Genomic DNA, 20,722 nt, shown 5'->3' with positions numbered 1-20,722 from the left:
TTAGTATGGAAAAATAAGAATGGGAAGCTTTCGAATGAGGTGTTTTTAGAATCAAATGATTGAAAATGAGACTTGTATTATTGTATAGGTCACTGATAATGTGAAATGAATGGTTGATTTGTTTGATTTTTTTTATTTGTTTATTTGTTATTACGTCTCTTTACAAAGTCTTGATTTTTAAGATTGTTTTTTAAATAACCAACTTTAATATTTTCACTTACATAATTATATGTTGTAACAACAGCATGCATCCTCATTAATATAGATATTTTATTGACATAAATATAGCAATCACAAATACATGCTAATCACATAATTTAATTTTGTGATCAATCCATTGAATATTGTGCTTTCATTGCATAATGTTCAAGAATTCAAAGTTTTTGCTAGGTTAGCAACTTTATTATTTTTTTTTTACAACATATAGAGTAGGGATGAAACTTACAATCTTTTGATTAGAGATATATACCAATTACTGCTGAGTTATGCTCACAACATGTTAGTAACTTTATAGAACAACGGCTTGCATCCTCAGTTTTTTCATATAAAGTCAGTAATCTAACATAATCGTGTCAATATGGTTTTTTTTCCTTCTAAATTGAAGGTCAACAGACAAGGATTTAGAATAATTTATGTTCTAATAAAAAACATGTATACATAATACTAAAAATCATACAATTAATATCCTGATAAGTTGAGTTATATTATATCTGACTATACTAAAAAAAATTTGTTAAACGAGTAGTCATTTAACCTTTTACAAGTCAAAAAGTTAGAATTTCTATTTTCACATTTTTTTAGTACATCGATCATGGGTTTGGTAGAGATTCGAATCTCTGACCTCGCATAAGTTACTTCATGCTTTAAAAATTCAAGTCAACCTTATCTTATATTAAGAAAATAAATCAACCATACCAAGAAATTAATTTGGTCTCTATACTTTTGATTTTGATTATTGTATTTTAAAAACGTTCATTTTGATTCTTAAACTTTTAAAAAGTGGCTACTTTAGTCTATTCATTTTAATTTTTATGTTATTTTTTATTATAATTTTAACATGACACTTCACTTGTTAAAATTGTTGAAACGTAGCCATAAATTTGTATTTAAAAGTTTATACTATATATAAAATGTGTTGAAATTTTGTAAGTGGAGGTAAAAATCACTCCTTATTCGAAAGAAATATACCAAAACAAATATTTTGAAAGTATACAACCTAAAATGAATAAAAACTAAAAATATAACACATGTTTTGGTAACACCCGGTTTAAAAAAAAAATTTTTTTGAATGGCCCCAATACTTGTTGACTCAAAAATGATAAAGCAATAACTCTCTTTTTTTTTTTTTATCATTTCTATACAATTAAAAAAAAGTTTCTAAAAAGTGGGGAGTAAAAAAAATACATTACCAATTAAGTATGATGGTCCCTTGATTGGAGTTTGATGAGTGATTGGCGGACTCCGCGTACAAATATACCTCTTGCTCTTGTATTAAATATTTTATTTTCGAAATCTAAATTATTATAATTTTCTTCTTCTTTTTTTCCTCGAAAATGGGATCCGACTGTTCACCCATTTTGAATTTTCAATTTGGTGTTTTTCGATGACCAAACATGTCCTAGTATTAAGCGCCCTCTACAATTTACAGCTGGAGACAAAATTTCATACTTTATTATCACAAATTTATTGCTTTTTCTTTACATATATTTATTTCCTTGAATATCTCGTTTTCAAGTTTCAACTATTTTCGTTTCTCTCAAAATTTTATTAATTATTTAACATAATTCTCAATTTTATATCTCAAAAGTTTAAGAAAAATAATTTGATAAAAAAAAATAACGACAACTAAAATTATATCGATATACAATGTTTTTATTTATAGATATATATATATATATCAAGATTTATAAAATTTCATTTCAAAATTAATTGACATTGAAAAGAGTAGTTCAATCCTATAAATTTTGTTAGATCCAATTATTTTTCTTAATGTAAAATCATTAACAATGTACCACGTATTGTGTAGTTACACTAGAAATAAACCATAATATACTTCTAAAGAAAAGTCAAGATGATTTTATATCAAATCAATCTATTTCTAATAACGTAATAAAAACTTTGGTTCTGATAAATTTGTAAAAGCTTATTAAATATGCAGGTTGACAATTAAATGTGATCCTATACTTCCCAAATAAGACCTGCATCTGAATTTTGATGTTGGGTAGCTAGTGGGGAACAGCCCAACCGGGGATCAGCTTCCATTACAATTCCCTTTCACTATTATTTTTTTTATTTTTACTTTTCAGAATCGAGTTCTTGTGAATTATGCTACTAAATATCTGTAATACTTGAGATCCTTTGTCTTAGTTGAACAACACTGTGATAGAGTAGAGTTTGAATTTGAGACCTCAAAGTAAGTGGTACCACAAGACCCCAAATACTTGCCACTGCACCATTTCCAGACCCCTTTCATTGTTATTCTTGTTTTAACAAATTTAACATTATTTTGAAAATTTTCAAAATTATTCCCAAATGAATAAATCATTTATAATCAGGTAAGAAAGTGGAAAATTCGAACTTCTAATCTATAGAAAGTTAAGTAATGCTTTGACTAGTTGATTTATGTTTATTCTAACCATAGTTGACAATAAAAAAAAAATCATAGACATTTATTATATACCACTACATAAATTTAGTTGATTATATCTAACATCAAAATCAATTTGATATTGATAATCAATTGAGGCTTCAAATATCGGTAAAATATCACAATTTTGGTGGCTGAGTTGAGTCAAACTTGTTTTTGTCATTTTTAAAATTTTTTTGCAATAAATTCAATGCATCAACATGAAGATGATTTGATATATGCATATGTCAAATTAAAAAGGAAATTTAGAAAGCTTCCTCCAACCAAATTATAGAGGAAGAATCGTTTCCAGAAGAAAAATCATTGAAAGTAAATTCTCTAATAAAAAACCTAAACAACTATCTATGACGAATTAATTGAGAAAATAGTTAATGTTGACGTAGTAGAATATCATTCAGAATTTAAAGTCGAATATATTTATTTTTTATTTTACTTAAAAATGTCTTGTATTAATAAAAATATTATCTTTATCCTGATTAATTTGTAGGGAATTTATGTGTGAGACATTACATCAACGACAACATTTGACCGAAAAGGAAATATGCTGCTCTTCTTTTTCTCGTGCTTTCCAATTACATTGTCAAATAAGTTCCCAGCCGCCTGACAAAGTTGAAACTCTTTCTAAAAATAAAGTAGTTCTGATTTCTGAACTCAAAAAAAAAAAAATAATAATAATAAAAAATAAAGTCTGTCTAATTTTGTAATTATGCTTATCAAATTCAAAGGGATTGTCGGTAAAGTATCTTTATTCTTCCATATAAATAATATTTGATCTTTGTAACCCTATTTTATTCATGTAATTAAATTATAATATATGATCAAATTGCACCGCCAACAAATCTCTGTCCCTTTAATTTATAAATCTATATTTCAAACTCTTCTACATGTTCTATTTTGTGAGATTTTTCCCTCCAATTATTATTATAAATCTCTATATTGTAGATCCGCCTCTATTTACCAACACCTTTAATATCATTGTGGAAAGGTTAAATTTAGTTGTAAAAAAAAAATATCTTTGAACCAACTCCTCATCTCTGCTCTATAGAAAGAGTAGAACCTTATTAAAATTAATTCAATTTAAAGGTGAGAAGGTTTGAATTAAGAGTGAAATTAGAATATGATATGTGAATGATAGCTGGAAAAATTTGTTTTTGGCTTCAAATTAGACTTGTTGTCTGTAGCTTTCAGAAGCATGGAGTCTAAAGAAATATGACCATCAAATTAATAAAACAAAATTGTCTCTGCTTTCGAAATCAAATATCACACCACATATTTATTACAGCCTTCGGTTTTAGGCAAAACCAAACAACATTTGAGCTCACAAAATTTTCTACTCTTAGCTGTCTCTTTTAATGTAAATGTCTTATACTATGCATTTCCTTTTTTGTCCTATTTTCTACTTCTACGCTTCAATAATATCAATGCAAGAGGTCTCATCAAAATTATATTGGCCATTCATACTTATCCATAGAGATTCTATAGACTACTTTTGATCCAGACTTATCAAATGCTATATATATATATATATATATATATATTTCTTTTTGTCCGTTTAATAAGACTTCAATTCTTTTGATGTTTTAAATTTTTCATATACCTAGCTATGAGATTATAGATTCAAAAAGATTAAGAAACATTCTTCTATATATGAAAAATAAATTAAAGAAGATGTCAATTAGAAAAAAGTCAGCTCCTTAACTAAATAAATCCACTTTAGTGATCTATATTGAGACCAAACTAACAATTAATTTACTACTAATCATGACCAAGAGCATAGCTTTGACTGTATACTAGTAAACAACATAAATCATTCAAAAGAAGATTGAGCTTACCAGAGAATTAAAGCTAGGGTTAATTACACAGCCCCAAAACTCGAGTAAGAGTACGTACTAATAGTTTAATTATTAAGGATTTATTGACTACCAAACACCAAGAAGTGATCATAATTATCATATCTCTCAAACATGATTAAATGACCAATGACCCTACAAGGTTTAAAAGCTGATGAGGAGAAATTGACAATACTGGGTTTCGAATGCATCCTACTTCGGTACTCATCTTAAACATGATTAAACAACCAATGAACCCAAAAGCTTAGGTTGATGAGTTATATACAATAAATTTAATCATTATTATTTCAATTAAATTGTGAAAACCCTAATCGACTAACTTTAGACAGGTTTGATAACTCTACTTGAGATAGAGACCTTCTACTATACACATTTTGGCAAGCTTAATGGTGGACTATGACCCCAACCTTATCTTAATAGCTAAATTGGAGGTATAACATTGTTCTTTTTTTCCTTTCACTTCAACAAATGTAGAGAGAGAGGATCAAAATAGGGGTTTTACTAAAGTATGAAATTTTTGTGATACATGATGGTTTAGAAGGAAAGGTAAGAGGCAGGGGCCAGGGTTGTAGGGTTGGTTGAAAACTTCAAAAATGGCACAAAAAAGTGAGCTTTAAGCAAACTCCAAGCTGCTGCATGGACGAGTAGATGGCATTATATATTATTTGATGGGAGGGTTGCTTTAACAAGTGGCAATTTCTAAAGAAATTAAAATTTAACATAAAAACCAATGAATTAGTTGAGCGTTGAGATTTCACCATCAAATTCGCTACAGATAGTGCCAATATGCAAGAACTTGATTCAATTTGTGTCTGAGCTTCTTAGTTCTTATCAAATCATTTAAGGACCCTAACAAAAAAAAAAAAAATGTTGCAGTGTTTCTTTATTTCTTTCTTTTTTTATTGGAAAAGAAATGTTTTTAATGAAACGTTTCTAAAAATAACAAATGTTTGAATGTTACCAAATGATCCTTAAAATTCCATTCTATAACCATTTTGTTTTTAGTTTTGTGTTTGAAAAATAATCTTATATATAAAACAATTAACTTCTATTATGGGTTCTTTGTTTTGTTATCTAATTTTTCATAACATTTCCAAAATCAAAACTAACTTAAAAAAAAACATACTTTTCAAATTTGGCTTAAAGTTCAAATGTATTTATTGTTTTGTTTTCCTTTTCACATATTTATTGAGTGTGCGAATCAAGTTGTAGAGATCAAATAGATAGCCCTACCTAATTAGATTTTAGCTTCTTCATGAACTAATACTTAAACTCATAGTTTTAATGTAATTTGTATTTTATCTTGTCCATCCTCTATTAAAAAAAATAGAAAAAAATAGTAATAGAGGAAAAAAAATCTTCTCGCAATTTCACGTAAATAATACCGTACATGTCATGCCACCATGACAATCAAAGACTAATAAATAGACAAAAAGATATTGAATCTTAGAGATGGGAGAGAGAAAAAAAGGTGAGGGTTGAAAAAAAAAACAAGTCATAGCAAATAGAAAATGATCCTGATTTTACCTCGATAAGAAAGAACTACTTTTTACTTTTTAATGTAATTTATTCTTAATAAATTAAAGGTATTGTGAGATTTTTACTTAAATAAATCAATAAAAATAGGTTGGGTAAGAAAGCAAGAAAGAAGCTTCTCCTTGCAAATGAAAAGATTAGTTAAAGGTAAAGCAAATAAAATTATATTAGAACATCTTTTTGTTTCTTCCAAGAAAAAAAGAAAAACCAATAAATCATTACCATGAAAGGCATTATCAATAGATAAATGTATGGGACACATGGTGGATTGTCACAGGTGGGTAATCTTATCAAAAAGAAATTAGTGGTTAATCTTAATCTTAGTTTATCGCACGACAGTGACAAACACCGTTTTCTTTGACCAATGAAAAACGCCAAATTTCGTTGGTTATATTCAGTGAGTGACATAAATAATCTCAATTTCAATTTCAACATTTAAATTGAACTTTTCATGTACCAATTGCACCTTCTTAGTCTATTATGTCGTTTTTAAAAAAAAAAAAAATTATTGGGCTTAGACTAAAACAAGCACAAAAAATTGGGCTTTGCCATTTCATTGGGCTCGAAATGCAAATGTTTATAAAATAGCCATTAAATGCAGAATTTAGGGTTCTTCAGGAGGGCAAAATGTAAGGACGTATCGAGGAGCCCTACAGTTTTTAAGGCCTGTGGATTCATCATATGCGTAGCTATAAGCCTTGGGGCAGATTGCCTTAAAAAGATGGGCGAAAATCGAAGGCTTACAAATTTTTGGGTCAGCAAATTTTCCTGTGCAGCAGTACTTGTCCGATTTCGCAGCCAAACAAGCGCTTTTGCAGCCCACAACTTTTCCCCCTCTCTTCACCTCCAGCGCCGACGGGCAGCACTGGTTCACATCCGCCGTGCACGACGCTACCCCACACCCGACGCCGCCGCCGATCGGAGTCATCGCCACCGGGACATTGAATCCGTCCACCAGGCTTACGTCGTAGTAATGCATTGATGATTTCGAGGTCCCCAATGTCATCTCCACCAGCGTCGCCGGCGGCGTCCCGCCGGTGCCTCTGCACTGGAGGAGCCCGGCGCAGTCGCCGGTTTGGCAGGAGCCCCGCCCGGTTTTTGGGTCGAAACAACAGCCCTGTCTCGGCCAGATTCTGCCGGACCATCTCTCCGGCATTTCCACAACCGTCTGTTCTCCGCCGGAGAGGTGTAATCCGCCGTCTCTGGGAATTGGGTGGCCGGCGTTTCCTAGAATTCCCGGCCAGATGCTCTCTTTGCAGTTGTTCACCATGATCAATTGAACCCCATCTGTAAACCAAAACACCACGCATAAGGAAAAGAGAAATGAAAGTTGCTCTGTACAAAAATCAAATGAAGAACACAATAAATGAACCTGCAAAAGAGAAGAACAGCACAGAGAAGAAGAAGAGGAAATATGAGTGGTTCGGCATTAGATTGAGATTTTCGTGAGGGAAACTGGCGCAGTGCTGTGTAAATTTATGAAAAGAAAGTGGGTTCCTAAATTCCTAATTTACAGGCACCATGATTTTGAGTTTGAGGAACTGTAATTCGAGAAACGGTTTTAATTCGAAACAAGTTGAGTTGAGATGTTTCTGTGGAAATTTTCAGACTTCAATTTGCTCTGTCTTTAACTTGGAATTTGATTGGTGTGTCCTTTTTTTTTTTTTTTCTTTTAAGGAACTAATCATTTCTCCAACATTATACTCTCTTTATGGCATAAGATTCTTATCTTTTGGCCTAACACCGAATGATGAAAGATGAAAGTATTCCTTTTAATTATGACCTGTTGATAAATGGAAGTGGATTAAAGGATTTTATATTGAGCTTGTCATGAGTGTTATGTATTTGTGCATCCATGATGTGGAGCATTTATTTATCCAAGCTTTTGTTTCTTAATATTGAGTAAGGATTAAGGTTTTAAACGTGGACCTTCAATGGAGATACAAATTGAGAATTTCACTTTGAATGAGATCACAATTTATAAAAGGTAGATGTGGATGGATGGATACCTCTATAAATATTAGCATTGTTTTGTTGATATTTTTATATTTTGTCGATTTTTTTAATATCATGAAAATATCAATTTGTCTCTCATATTGATGTTAAACTCATTATATACATAGAAATATGATGAAAATATCAATATATTGATAGAAATTTAACATTTGTGCGGATATGAACTCACCCCTTTTGAAGAGGTCGAAGGCAAAGAAAAGAAAGTTCGCCTTCTTAGATGTCTTATATTAAAAAAAATTATATAAAATAAATTAAGATTTTAAAGTTTTGAGCTCATTCTCCGTAACTTTTGGATAGAAGAAAATTCATTCTCCATGTGATTTTTTGTTTATGATAATCTCTTAATCCTTTTTAATGGATCTTGATGTGACCGACAAAGAAACTAAAAGTATGATTCATCAAATAGTATTAGGAACTTTCTCGAATATTTTAACAAATAAACTCTTTATCATATCAAGGTTGAACTAAAACTTAAAGAAAAAGTCAAGTTTAACACAATAGTATTTTTCAATTTACCAAAGCTGAGTATAATTCAACGATAGTTCGATACTCCACCTCCACATGTTGTACTAAAAGAAAAAAATAGTACTTTTCAATTTATTTTAAAACTCGTGATGCAAATAGGTGACAAGAAAAACGATTTAAAATGTCTTCTAATTATTCCACGTACATGATTTAGCTCGGAGGGTAATTATCACATATATTTGATTAAAATATAAATGATAATTATCGCTGAGCTAAGTATCTATAGGCTAAAATATAAAATTTTTAAGATTTATTAAAGAGATTAAATAGATATATTAAAATTAATTATTTAACGTTGGGAGGGAGGGAGAATCAGTGAGTTGTTCACCCAAAATCGAATATTACATCGTCTGAGGTCGGCGCTCGGTCTAGTTTTCCAGAAACGCAACCGGGCCTTCCGGTTGCCTTCTCAACAAAACCGGTTCGACGAAGAAAAGCTGACAGCTAATAACCGGATAATTCGGTTGACCAGCCCTAAAACGAGTAAACTTAACCGGCTGTAGTTGCCCTAACCGGCCCATCCAGTTACGATACGAAAACCCAGAGCTCTTATTTTATGCCCTCATAACTCAAACCCTAAAACCCAACTCGGTTTCTTTCTTCTCCCCAAGCCGAACCCGTCTGGACTTCCAGTAAAAGGTTCCAACTTCTATCTCATCCCTCTGTAGTACTGTTTAATTTTGAAGATTTATTCATGCTTCTATCGATTAATGGTTTATTGTAGCATTGATACTTCTAATGATTTATGCACCGCTATGAGATTCAAAATTTTCGTTTGGGGTAGAATCAAGTTTTCAATTTTTTATTAAACGGAAATTTTAATCGACCTGTTTTGTTGATTTTGTTTTGTTTTGTTTTTATTTTTCTGGAAGGTGTCTGTTGAGATTGCTCAAATGACTTCCGGTTTGCAACCAGTTCCAATCACGCCCCAAAAACATGACCCCGCGTGGAAGCACTGTCAAATGTTTAAGAATGGGGATAGAGTGCAGCTCAAATGTTTATACTGTCACAAGCTTTTTAAGGGTGGTGGGATTCATAGAATAAAAGAACATCTTGCTGGGCATAAAGGTAATGCTTCTACTTGCCACAGCGTTCCCCCTGAGGTTCAGAATATAATGCAAGAGAGTTTAGATGGGGTTATGATGAAGAAGAGGAAGAGACAGAAGCTTGATGAAGAGATGACTAATGTGAATGCGATGACTGGTGAGGTAGATGCAATTCCCAATCATATGGAAATTGATTCTAGTATTCATTTGATTGAAGTTTCTGAGCCAGTTGAAGCTCCAGGTTTGCTATTAAGTCATGAGGAAGGAGCGAGTAATAAACTGGGGAGGAAAAGGGGTAGCAAAGGTAAGAGTTCTTGTGTGGAAAGAGACATGATTGTTATTCCAAATGGTGGTGGCATATTAGATTCTAATAAGGTCAACAATCAAGTGCATATGGCAGTTGGGCGATTTTTGTTTGACATTGGGGCATCTCTAGATGCAGTAAACTCAGCCTATTTCCAGCCAATGATAGAATCCATTGTTTCAGCAGGTACAGGGATTATTCCACCCTCGTACCATGATATTCGGGGTTGGATATTGAAGAATTCAGTGGAAGAAGTGAGGAGTGATTTCGATAGATTCAAAGCAACATGGGGAAGGACCGGTTGTTCTGTCATGGTTGATCAGTGGCGTACTGAAACATGTCGAACCATGCTGATTTTCTTGGTGTATTCCCCTGAGGGAACAGTATTTTTGGAATCTGTGGATGCGTCTGGAATTATGGATTCCCCAGATATGCTTTATGAATTACTCAAAAAAGTGGTTGAACAAGTAGGGGTGAAACATGTACTGCAGGTGATTACTAGGAGTGAAGAAAATTATGCTATTGCCGGTAAAAAGCTTTCTGATACATATCCAACCCTCTATTGGACCCCATGCGCCGCTAGTTGTGTGGATATGATACTTGGGGATTTTGGAAACATTGAGAGTGTAAATACCGTTCTTGAACAAGCTAGATCAATTACAAGGTTTGTCTATAACAATAGTATGGTTTTAAACATTGTGAGAAGGTATACCTATGGCAATGATATCTTAGAACCTTGTGCCACAAAATCTGCCACAAACTTTGCCACATTGAATCGGATGGTCAATCTGAAACGATGTCTGCAGACTGTGGTTACTTCTCAAGAGTGGATGGACAGCCCATATTCAAAGAGGCCAGGGGGACTAGAAATGTTGGATTTAATCAGCAGTGAATCATTTTGGTCCTCATGCAGTTCAATTGTTCGTTTGACAAATCCTCTCTTAAGGGTTTTGAGAATAGTGGGTAGTGGTAAGAGACCTGCGATGGGATACGTTTATGCAGCAATATATAATGCTAAGCTAGCAATTAAGACAGAGCTTGTTGATAGAGAGCGTTACATGGTCTACTGGAACATTATAGATCAGAGATGGGAGCAACATTGGAATCATCCTCTTCATGCTGCTGGATTCTACCTGAACCCCAAGTTCTTTTATAGCGTTGAAGGAGATATGCATAGTGAGATCCTATCGGGAATGTTTGATTGCATAGAAAGACTGGTTTCTGATACAAAAATTCAAGACAAAATAATAAAAGAAATAAACTTGTACAAGAACGCTGTTGGAGATTTGGGAAGAAAGATGGCTATAAGAGCAAGAGAGACACTGCTTCCAGGTGAGGACCTATTCTATTGCTATTTCTCGGTTTCCATTATGCATCCTAGCACTTTACCAGCTTGCTGGTGTACTGACTTGCTTTCTGAAATATGCTTGTAACCTAGAACAAGGCAACAGCAGATATACGGCTGATTACACATTCTAAGACTGTTTATATAACTTGCATGCTATTGTAGCATAATGATCTTGAATAATGATTTTAGGCAATGTTTCGGATCATACTAACCATTAAATTTCATAATTCCGGTGAATATGAGCATAGCTAAGTGGTTAAAACATCTTACTTCTTTCCTATAAATTAGAGGTTTAATCCCCGATCCGCACATTTGTTGTAAAAAAAAAAAAGAAAAAGAAAAAGAAAAAAAATCATAATTCTGCATAGGCTTTCATGTCCTATACCTGTAGGAATCTAGGACTGTAGAAACTATACTTATGATTTGTAGCACGTTTGCTCCTTTATTATCTTCCATACATATCAAAAGCTACTCTTTATTTGCATGGTTATCTTCTTATTGGCCCCCTAGTTGACTGATTTTTTGGTTGATCTTTTTGTTTGTTTATGTTTCTTGCAGCTGAGTGGTGGTCAACATATGGAGCAGGCTGCCCAAATTTAGCTCGCTTGGCCATTAGAATTCTTAGTCAAACCTGCTCCGCGGAGGGGTTTAAGAAAAATCAAATCCTTTTTGATAAATTACATGAGACAAGGAATCACATTGAACATCAACGCCTTAGTGATCTTGTATTTGTGCGCTTCAACTTGCAACTTGAACAAATGTAAGTCAAATGAACATTTATTACACGAGTCTCATGTTTGAAAGTTAGGGATGTTGCTGAAGTGTTCTCCACTTAATTTTATGGCAGGGTCGCTAAAGCCAATGAACAGTGTCCAGTTGACCCCCTTTCCTTTGATGGGCTCGGTATTCTTGACGACTGGATTTGGAGAAAGGATTTATGCGCAGAGGACTGTGGAAATCTGGAATGGACAGTACTTGATAATCCTCCCTCTGATTCCAATATGCCTTTACCCCTGAATGAAGACTATGATAGCTTGCTTGCAGGTGACTAATTTATTATGGCTTTATTACTTATCATAAAACCACAATCCTTACTGAAAGGATCTCTCGGATGTGCAGGGTTCGATGACTTGGAGGTTTTTAGGAGACAAAAGGAGAGTGAAGATGATAATACTTCATAGTACCTAGCCAATAATGGCTTCAAGATAACACCATTTCCGTTGGTGGATATTTAACTTTTGTCTATCGTGCAGGAAGGAATGGCGAGATGGTATGATTTAGTCGAGCTCTTCTAGAGCCAGATTGAATGTTGTATGCCTCGTAGTATAGTAGGTCACTAGGTCACTGTATCTTATAGCTAAGCAGGTAGTTTTGTAGATTACAAGGCTTTTATGTAACTTGTGATTTAGATTATTCAAATTGAAGCTGTGTATGCAAATGATGGAGAGACCTTTCAGTTAAATGAATGATATTTCTGTTGAGCTTTCCATGCTGAAAATTCTATGCATCCCTTCGAAATCGCCATCCATAAACTTTATGAATGAAACTGTTATAGCAAACACTCATTGTGAAATTCTTTCCCATCGCTCTTGATTGCAAGATACTCGTTAAAGTTGCGATTTTGTCTTGCCTTCTGTCACATTCCTGGTCTATTCTATTGATGAAATAAATTTAAGTGAAGCTGCTGCGTTTTTGTTGCTCTGATCGAATCAGTTTCATGCATAATGCATCTCTAACGATATTATATGATGCTGCGTTCAAGGAAATCTGTTTGTCTTCAAGGTTCTCAATCCTTAATGATTCTGCATTCATTTTGTGGATGTATGGTATAATCAAGACTGAAGAAAATATCTCAATATCACAAAAATCTATGAGACGCCAGGTTACGTCCTTTATGGACACTCACAAAAGATATCTCAATGTCGTGGCAACACAAGGGAAAAAAGGGAAAAAGAAATGAGAACTGAAACCCCCCACAAACTCTGAAGCATACAGTAAAGCAAACCAGTGGCTATTTTGATTCAAACAGGTGAGTCAGTGACAGTATTCTCCTTGTATAGCATGAGTAGAAGGTGATCTTTTTCCACTCGAACAGCTATTGGCGGAAGGCTTATAACTGATAACTGCAGCTTCCATCATCACTCCTAGCAGTTGGGTCAAAGTTTGATGCATTTGGGTCTGTGCAACCTTCAGGGACAGGAATATGCACCTGCTGGGCGGCTTTCCCTGCAACAAACAGAAGCAACAGCTTAGGAGAATCTGCTTTTGTGCAATTCTTAAAGGTCTATAAAAGAATCAAGAGAGAGATCTAACCGTAGAATGCTCCACTTTTTATAGCATCTTCATTGGCATCACCAAGAGCAGCATCGCTCAAGTACTTGTCAGCCAACTGGACTCTCTTCACGTTCTCTTGCTCCTCAACAAGCATGTTTCCATACTCGAGGAGCTTCTTCAATGTTATCTTTGGCTGCTCGAATTTCGGCGGTGGATCCTTTGAGTTGACGAGCTTCTTCCCGATATTATCAACTCCAACGGAAACAACCCACTTCCTCACTTCATCATCGTATATTCTTGCCCTCAGGGCACCAAAGAAATCTGTATGATCATGATTTAGTTTATCAGGTTGGAACATAGAAGGGAAATGAACCAAAATATTTATGTATTTGATTCGTAGTTTACACTTTGACGCTTACCAATGGATTGGCCAGGGAATGTATCAACAATTTTGATTATGTCTTCTTTTGATACATTGTCAGTGCTAAAGATTCCTGAGCAGACACCAATTCGATCATCTCGTGTGGGTGCCCAGTAGAATTTTTCCATACGACCATCACGGATGAGAGGAGCATACAATGTCGAGAAGTCGTTACCCGTGACAACAATGGGAACACGAGGATTGTCCTCTTTGTTGTACATACCAGGGAGCTGGACATTAGTAGGGTTATCAGCTATGTTCATGAGGGTAGCGTTAACCATCTGGTTGTTCACAGTGTATTGGGTGGTTCCACCGAGACGACCAGCTCCGGCATCAAGATCGTTGATGAAGAGAACGCACATCTTTCCCTTCTTGATAATGTCTGCCGCTTCACGGTACCTCTGTCGAATCAATTTTGCAGGTTCTCCAGCATTTCCACTCTCCAATTCTCCGGCACTCATCATAATGGGGCTGAAGTAATGAAACAGAGCGTTAGCAGCAGGGTGAAGAAATACAAATGTGTAGAACACTGAAAGCACCACATCACAATCAAGAAAATGATCTGAAATGGCTGAAAAAAACAGGATGGAGAAGGATGAAACTCACTTGATTCCCATCTTGGCAAAGACAAGTTCACATTGGAAAGATTTTCCTTGACCTTTGCCTCCCCAAACACCCAAAATAAGAGGAACCTAAGGCAGAAGGATTAGATCAATCAATAAGCTAAAGAAAACTCTAGCCAAATCCAGCATGAAGCTAATAAACAGTAAATCAGTTTTCTGTCGAACCTTGATGTTGGGAAGTTTCATGAAGTTCTTAGTGATGTGAACAACTAGTTTGTCCATGAAGGCAGGAGCAATGTAAAAGCCATCCACGCTGTTGTCTAAATTGTACCTATATCATCATCAAAACCACAACATTCTAGACCATCAGTTCCTTCCTTAATTACTACAATGAAAACCAGAGACCGAAAAGAAAAAGAAAAGAAAAATCTGAACTTTGTTTTGTTTAGACTTACTGACGAAGTCCTGCGCTTAAATATTCATAAGAACTCAGAACAGGGTCATGAGTTCCTGCTCCTGTGGGGGCTTGGAAGAGTGAATCCACCATTCCCTTTCCTCTGGTGATGTCTTGCTGATCATCAGAGACATCAAAAGCAAGACCCTTCCATCTATCCTTTTCAGTTTGCTTCTTTTCATCAATTTCCTCTGCCACAGCAACTACCTTAAAGCTGCTTCCTGAGGAGATCTTTGAATTGGGGTATGATTTTGAGTTCACTTTCTTCAAGCTGCTGCCGAAGAATGCAGAGCTCTGAACTGAAGCTCCAGACATGGCGCCATTTAAACTCACCTGCAATAAACAATCCCCCACGCTTTCATTCACCCAATTTACCATTCTTCACCTCTCTAATTCCACATCTTGTGACCATAAATTCACAAACTCTAACTCTAAAGACATGACCAAAATCACTTTCAAAAGTGTGAAACCAAGCATTAGAACGATTTGTCAGTAAACACCGTTTATATCGTTGGTAACAAACAGTTGAACATGAGTTGAGGAGAAGGTAAAAAGTTTAAATTTTTCCCATGATCTCTACAAACCCAGAAGACCAACAATTCTAATTGAACAACAGAGAAGAAAGAAAGAAAGAAAGAAAGAAAACTATCAAGGTTCGAGTGGAATATTGTTGTAATGGCGGGAAAGATTTGAATTACCGGAATCCTGTTGACGGCTCCGGCGGTGGAGATAGCGGTGGCCATGGGTTTCAGAGGTCGGAGAGAAAATAAGGCAATTGAGTGGAAGGAGTAAAGTTTGGAGTGTGCACAGTTTCAAGTATGAAGTTGTAGCTTATGAAGGGGGACACCACATTTGGAACTTTCGAGTGTTCAAAAATCGATGTCGCCAGTGGATAGCCTTTCAAATTGTTAACGACCACACAACTAAGGTTGCTGGTATGCCACGTGGCACCTCAAATTTCATGTCCCATATTCACCGCAAACCATATCAATTTCCCCAAATCGGTTATTACAAAATAACATAAATATATGTTTATTAGTCAACGTCCATCTTCTTATTTTAAAAAAATAATTGTTTTATATATTTCTCTCTCCTATTTATCAAAAATTAATTGAGAGATAACTATCCTATAAATACCCAAATATTTGTCTTAAAAGGACTAAAAAGGGACGCAAGAAGAAGTAGAAGTTTGAGTTGTATTTAAAAGAATATTAATATTGGTGGAAATATATACGACAAAGATAGAGGAGAAATGGCGGGTTGCATTAATTATGGTTGTCGAAATGTGATGTGCCAAAAGAAATAAGTGACGTGGCATCTCCAAACGGTTATCAACAACATATTCATAGGTTTTCTTCTTTTTTTTCTTCACTCAAAAAAAACCAAAAAACAAAAACAACATATTTTCTGATAGTCTGTCTTTGGAAGTTCTGGGCCCATTAATATCAATCACAGGCCCAACTAGTTAGCTTTCCATTTTAGGCCCAAAGTATGTATGAGTTTGCCTTTTAATTTTACCAAAAGGATTCATATTGATGAAAATATTTTTCTTGCTATTGTGGATCTTTCCTACTTCAAATTGATGGGAGATCATGTTCACATTTCATATCAATCTTGAGAATGCAAATAATGTCTCACGTTTATCTAGAATTTAGAAAAATTCATGATATATAAGTAACGGCAACGTCTTTGTTAGTATTAAATATTTTGAGTGTAATTTAAAATAAAATCATGCAAGTTTTAGTACCATACAATTGTAGAAATATTTAGAAACCATCAAAACTATACCTTAATGCATATAGACAACAATATATATGCACTAATATTCGCTTTGCACATAATAATATATATATAACACATATATATATATAATAATAATAATAATTATTATTATTATTATTTTTAAAAAGAGCTACTTTTTGAATTATTGTCTCGAGCATTTGCCATAATTCCTGATTCATGAACCAGACACAAAGTATGTTGGAGAGTGTTTTGAATTAATGCATATGAACAATATTTTAATAATAAATGACTTTAATGTTTTTTTTTATATAGCTTAGATTATTTGCTTTTACTTTTATTAGTAGAAACACTTTCTGAACATGAACATATACCAAAACAATATTTATATTCCTTGAGAAATAACGTGCGTCAAAAAATAATATTTATTTATGATAAGAAGTATATACACACACAGTTATTGGTAAAAATTATAAAGGTTTGAAGAAAGATAGTGATGACATTAAATAAGGTGTTTAGACTTTAGAGACTAACTTTTGTTATTTAATTAATTCTACATCAACATAATACTAATACTAATAATAATAAAATATCACGTGTGTATATATTTATATATAATATATAAACTCTTGTTGATTAAAATATCTAAAATTATTGGATGAGGGTGCGAGAATTTTAACTTCGATACGAAGAAAAGAAAAAGAAAATTATTATATACATTTACACTTTAGCAATTAATAGAAGATTAAGAAATTGAAGAAATAATCATATTGTTATGCCCATGATAGAGTAACTTTTAAGACATTATAACAAGCGAAATTGACATTTACTCATTTTCTAGTGGTTGAAAGTTCAAAATCTGAAAAAAAAAAAAAAAAAGACATTATGACAAAATTTTATGTTCATTATTAGGAAAAACACAGTGAATTTTTTCGATTCCAAGAAATTTGTTCACGTCACAAATGTGTGCCACTTTTTTGTAATATCCAACGAAACCACATCTTTGACTCCATCAAAATTCAAAATACAAACTCCATCAGAAACATTAATTATAAACTTTGAACCTACCCATATACTAATACAATCCATTAGGCCATCATAGTGCATGAAAAGGATGTATAAGAATAATTTCATTACCTGTTACATAATAGCTCAAATTCATTGTTTCTGATCTTTTCAATATTTGAGTATTTGGGTCAGCATACTATACATTAGGGGAAAGTTAGAAAAATGGAATTGAAAAGAATGTTAGAAGAAAGGGCATGGACACTATTCAGAAGGCCAAGTGTCAAACAGCCATTTTGCAGAAAAACCGACCCTGGATTTGGATGCCTCCATCATAACCAACTTCTGAGGCCAAAAATCCCTACCCTCATTAAAAACTCACTCATCTGTTGGATTTGTAATTCATAGAGAAAATAAGAAATTTATAGAGAACACTAATTTATTGGTACGAGGCATTTCTCAGGTAAAACCAGATGTAAAGTCCCAACGCGCCCAAGCCATCAAACCCTCACTTCTCACAAACAACTCGTAATAGTAATAATAATAATATCAAGAAATTAATGCACCTACATTATTGGATTTTGCAATGAATTCACTTGATCATATTAAAGGAAGTTCATAATCCCTTAAAAATTGGAAAATTTCAGCAACATTTTAGAAGCATACGACCAAGGAATGCTATTAATTACCTATGTATTTAAACACAACAACATTAATTAATTTAATATAATGTCTAAAGAAATCAAGAAATGATAATTTTGACGAGTGGAATATTAAAAAAAACCAACATAAAAGGGTTTATGTTACATGCATTAATAAGATGGAGGAGGAGGAAGAGGACCCCAAAAAACATCATGGGAAATTTGAGAATTATTTGGAATCAAATTATATACCGATTCTCCCACTGCCCGTGCCTGAGATGCTGAATTATTCCCATTACTGTTATCTCCATCTCCCGATTGTTTCTCTAATCCCATTTCCTCATCATTATTCGCATTCATCTCTTCATCATCTAATTCCTCGATTGGCAATTTCTCGTAAATTGCATTCGTAAACGACGCCGCAATTACAATCACCGGACCGGCTGCCATCAGCGGGCCCGCCACCAGCCCTCCCACGACCCGCCCTTGCCCGCCGGCCAGGTACACCGTCAGCCCGTTCGCCCCATGCGGCGTCGGCGTCGGCGCCGGCAGGAACGCGCCGGAGAGGGACAATATCTCGAACCGGTCGCGGAAGGTTACAACCCCGCCGGGCGCGGCCGGCTGGCGGAGGGTGACGTCGGCGACGGCGCCACTACCGCTGAGGATGGAGACGCCGCAGCGGCGGCGGTGGGCGAAGGCGGAGATGGAGTGGGCGATGTCGGTGCCGGCGGTGATCTCGAGGACGTGGCTGTGGAGGGCGTTGGGGCTGTGTTTGGTGATGACAATGGGGGGCTTGGGCTTGTTTTTGGAGCCCGGGGGGCGGCCTCGTGGGCGGCGCTGTTTTTTAGTATCGTCTTCTTCGGAGTAGTCTTGGCCGCGTGGCTTAGGGTTTCTGGATGGCCCAATTTGATGGTCCTCCTCCTCTTGGTGTTGCGTAATTTTGGGATGATCGAAGGATGGAGATGAAGATAAATTGGAAGGATCGTCGATTCCAGTCATGCTAAGATTCCCAATTCCAGCCCACCAAGATCTATTCGCCATATTCTCGATTCAAATATACAAAAAATTGATCCAAAAAAGAAAAACAAGAAGAAGGGTTGAATGTGTGTTGCATGAAGAAATCGGAGAAAGGGGGGGAAAAGGTGGAGAAGGGTTTTGGGGTTGGGTAGAGATGGATGAGGAAATATAATAAAATATTTGGGACGGAATTGTAGTTGTAGTTGCTTTGGTTAGGGCGTAGGGGGGGAGGGTCCGTGTTTCGAAGCTCTAAGTGACTGACAGCTTCTGGAGAAAACATTTAAAGATTTTTGCAGCATCCCCCACTACTCACTACTCACTACTCACTACTCCAAAAACAAAAACAAAAAAAAAAAAAGCCTAAAGCAAAGGCTGTTTTTGGGTACACCGCCTAGAGTCGTTGATTTGATTCCATTGTTCCCTTTTATTAAAAAGTGTTGGTTTATGGGTTTGGTTGGTTGGTGCGGAGTGGAGTTCAAGTTCCGAGCTCGCTTGGCTTGGCTAGGCCTTGAGGTTGAATTTGAATATGATTTTACATTCCAAATTCCGATCAGCTGATGTGGTTGATTGGATTATTCATGTGGCGATGGCCAAGTTAAGGTCATTTTTCCGGATTTGGGTGGAATAACAACAGAATTAGAATTGGAATTGGGAATTGGATGGGTGGCGGTGGCGGTGGCAGTGGCAGTGGTAAGTGGTAAGTAACAGTATCAGTATCTGTGTGGCTGTAATGTTAAGTATCGCTATCGCCGCAGAAACGCCCACCCCAAGGCCGTAGCCGCAGCCTGCACACGCCAGACGGATTCGGAACTCATGACCCAAGATGGCGCTGTGTCTCTACGTGCCGCCCAGCCATCCACTTCCAAATCGCACAATTTTTTATGTACCAGACTCTGATTTCACCGATGCTCATTTCTTTTCATTTTTCATTTTCCTATTTCAAGTTTAATTCATTGCTATTTTAATCTCCAATTTTTTGTTTGACACTTTCAAAAAATTTGTAATGTGTATTTCTAGACTTTTAAACTACTATTTACCGTTCTGTACAAGTCTTTGGAAGTACCAAAATTCAAGTAATTGGATTTACCATCATCCAGTAGAACTCTTTTAAACTACTATTTACCATCCACGTCACCAATTGTTGGTACCATTTGTCACCAATCAATATTGCTAAGTCACTAAAAAAATATAGAGCAAGATCAAGTATATATGTTTTATGAAATGATTAACTGTAAAGTGTGGTTTTCTATTTAGAGTTAAAATTACAATTTTAGTGCCCTTTTTTATTTTCTTTAATCTACCTATTTTAAAAATTTTACCATATAAAGTCGTCCC

General features: G+C 34.9%; 3 protein-coding genes and 1 pseudogene across 4 annotated transcripts; 1 reads left to right on the top strand and 3 right to left on the bottom strand.

The window, feature by feature from the left end:
• Window positions 1–6,560: 6,560 nt before the first annotated feature.
• Window positions 6,561–7,696, bottom strand: LOC148212107 (thaumatin-like protein). Its single transcript, XM_088123270.1, has 2 exons — window positions 7,406–7,696; window positions 6,561–7,320 (listed from the first exon to the last, which is right to left on the bottom strand). The coding sequence occupies exons 1-2, from the start codon at window positions 7,461–7,463 to the stop codon at window positions 6,638–6,640; spliced, it is 741 nt and encodes a 246-aa protein (XP_087979396.1). The 5' UTR covers window positions 7,464–7,696; the 3' UTR covers window positions 6,561–6,637.
• Window positions 7,697–9,069: 1,373 nt separating this feature from the next.
• LOC111006587 (uncharacterized) lies at window positions 9,070–12,770 on the top strand. 2 transcript variants are annotated; one of them, XM_022278596.2, is made up of 5 exons: window positions 9,070–9,213; window positions 9,447–11,256; window positions 11,831–12,032; window positions 12,120–12,316; window positions 12,392–12,770. In XM_022278596.2, exons 2-5 carry the CDS (start codon window positions 9,468–9,470, stop codon window positions 12,451–12,453), a joined length of 2,250 nt encoding a protein of 749 aa, XP_022134288.1. In that variant the 5' UTR covers window positions 9,070–9,213; window positions 9,447–9,467; the 3' UTR covers window positions 12,454–12,770. The 2 variants fall into 2 exon arrangements, with proteins under 2 accessions (XP_022134288.1, XP_022134289.1); XM_022278597.2 differs by lacking the exon at window positions 9,070–9,213 and adding an exon at window positions 9,224–9,354.
• Window positions 12,771–13,101: 331 nt separating this feature from the next.
• On the bottom strand, window positions 13,102–15,840 carry LOC111006741 (ribulose bisphosphate carboxylase/oxygenase activase, chloroplastic). Its single transcript, XM_022278825.2, has 7 exons — window positions 15,683–15,840; window positions 14,986–15,317; window positions 14,756–14,861; window positions 14,574–14,659; window positions 13,966–14,438; window positions 13,586–13,867; window positions 13,102–13,498 (listed from the first exon to the last, which is right to left on the bottom strand). The coding sequence occupies exons 1-7, from the start codon at window positions 15,725–15,727 to the stop codon at window positions 13,383–13,385; spliced, it is 1,440 nt and encodes a 479-aa protein (XP_022134517.1). The 5' UTR covers window positions 15,728–15,840; the 3' UTR covers window positions 13,102–13,382.
• Window positions 15,841–18,478: 2,638 nt separating this feature from the next.
• Window positions 18,479–20,366, bottom strand: LOC148212106 (AT-hook motif nuclear-localized protein 15 pseudogene; annotated as a pseudogene).
• Window positions 20,367–20,722: the final 356 nt, after the last annotated feature.

Source organism: Momordica charantia (genome assembly GCF_013281855.1).
Source record: "Momordica charantia cultivar OHB3-1 chromosome 4 unlocalized genomic scaffold, Mcharantia_2.0 BLBB01000004.1, whole genome shotgun sequence".
NCBI lineage: Eukaryota > Viridiplantae > Streptophyta > Magnoliopsida > Cucurbitales > Cucurbitaceae > Momordica > Momordica charantia.
Note: the sequence above shows the minus strand (reverse complement) of the source record. Positions and strands in the feature narration are given on the sequence as shown.

What these genes read in the sequence shown, in the direction of transcription:
- LOC148212107 (XM_088123270.1), bottom strand. Translation starts at nt 7,463, where the DNA reads ATGCCGAACCACTCATATTTCCTCTTCTTCTTCTCTGTGCTGTTCTTC. An exon ending in GCTGTTCTTCTCTTTTGCAG is followed by an intron (nt 7,321 to 7,405) that starts GTTCATTTATTG and finishes TTTGGTTTACAG; the next exon opens with ATGGGGTTCAATTGATCATG.
- LOC111006587 (XM_022278596.2), top strand. Translation starts at nt 9,468, where the DNA reads ATGACTTCCGGTTTGCAACCAGTTCCAATCACGCCCCAAAAACATGAC. An exon ending in AACTTGCAACTTGAACAAAT is followed by an intron (nt 12,033 to 12,119) that starts GTAAGTCAAATG and finishes ATTTTATGGCAG; the next exon opens with GGTCGCTAAAGCCAATGAAC. An exon ending in CTATGATAGCTTGCTTGCAG is followed by an intron (nt 12,317 to 12,391) that starts GTGACTAATTTA and finishes TCGGATGTGCAG; the next exon opens with GGTTCGATGACTTGGAGGTT.
- LOC111006741 (XM_022278825.2), bottom strand. Translation starts at nt 15,727, where the DNA reads ATGGCCACCGCTATCTCCACCGCCGGAGCCGTCAACAGGATTCCG. An exon ending in GAGCCGTCAACAGGATTCCG is followed by an intron (nt 15,318 to 15,682) that starts GTAATTCAAATC and finishes TGTTTATTGCAG; the next exon opens with GTGAGTTTAAATGGCGCCAT. An exon ending in TTTGCCAAGATGGGAATCAA is followed by an intron (nt 14,439 to 14,573) that starts GTGAGTTTCATC and finishes TCATTACTTCAG; the next exon opens with CCCCATTATGATGAGTGCCG.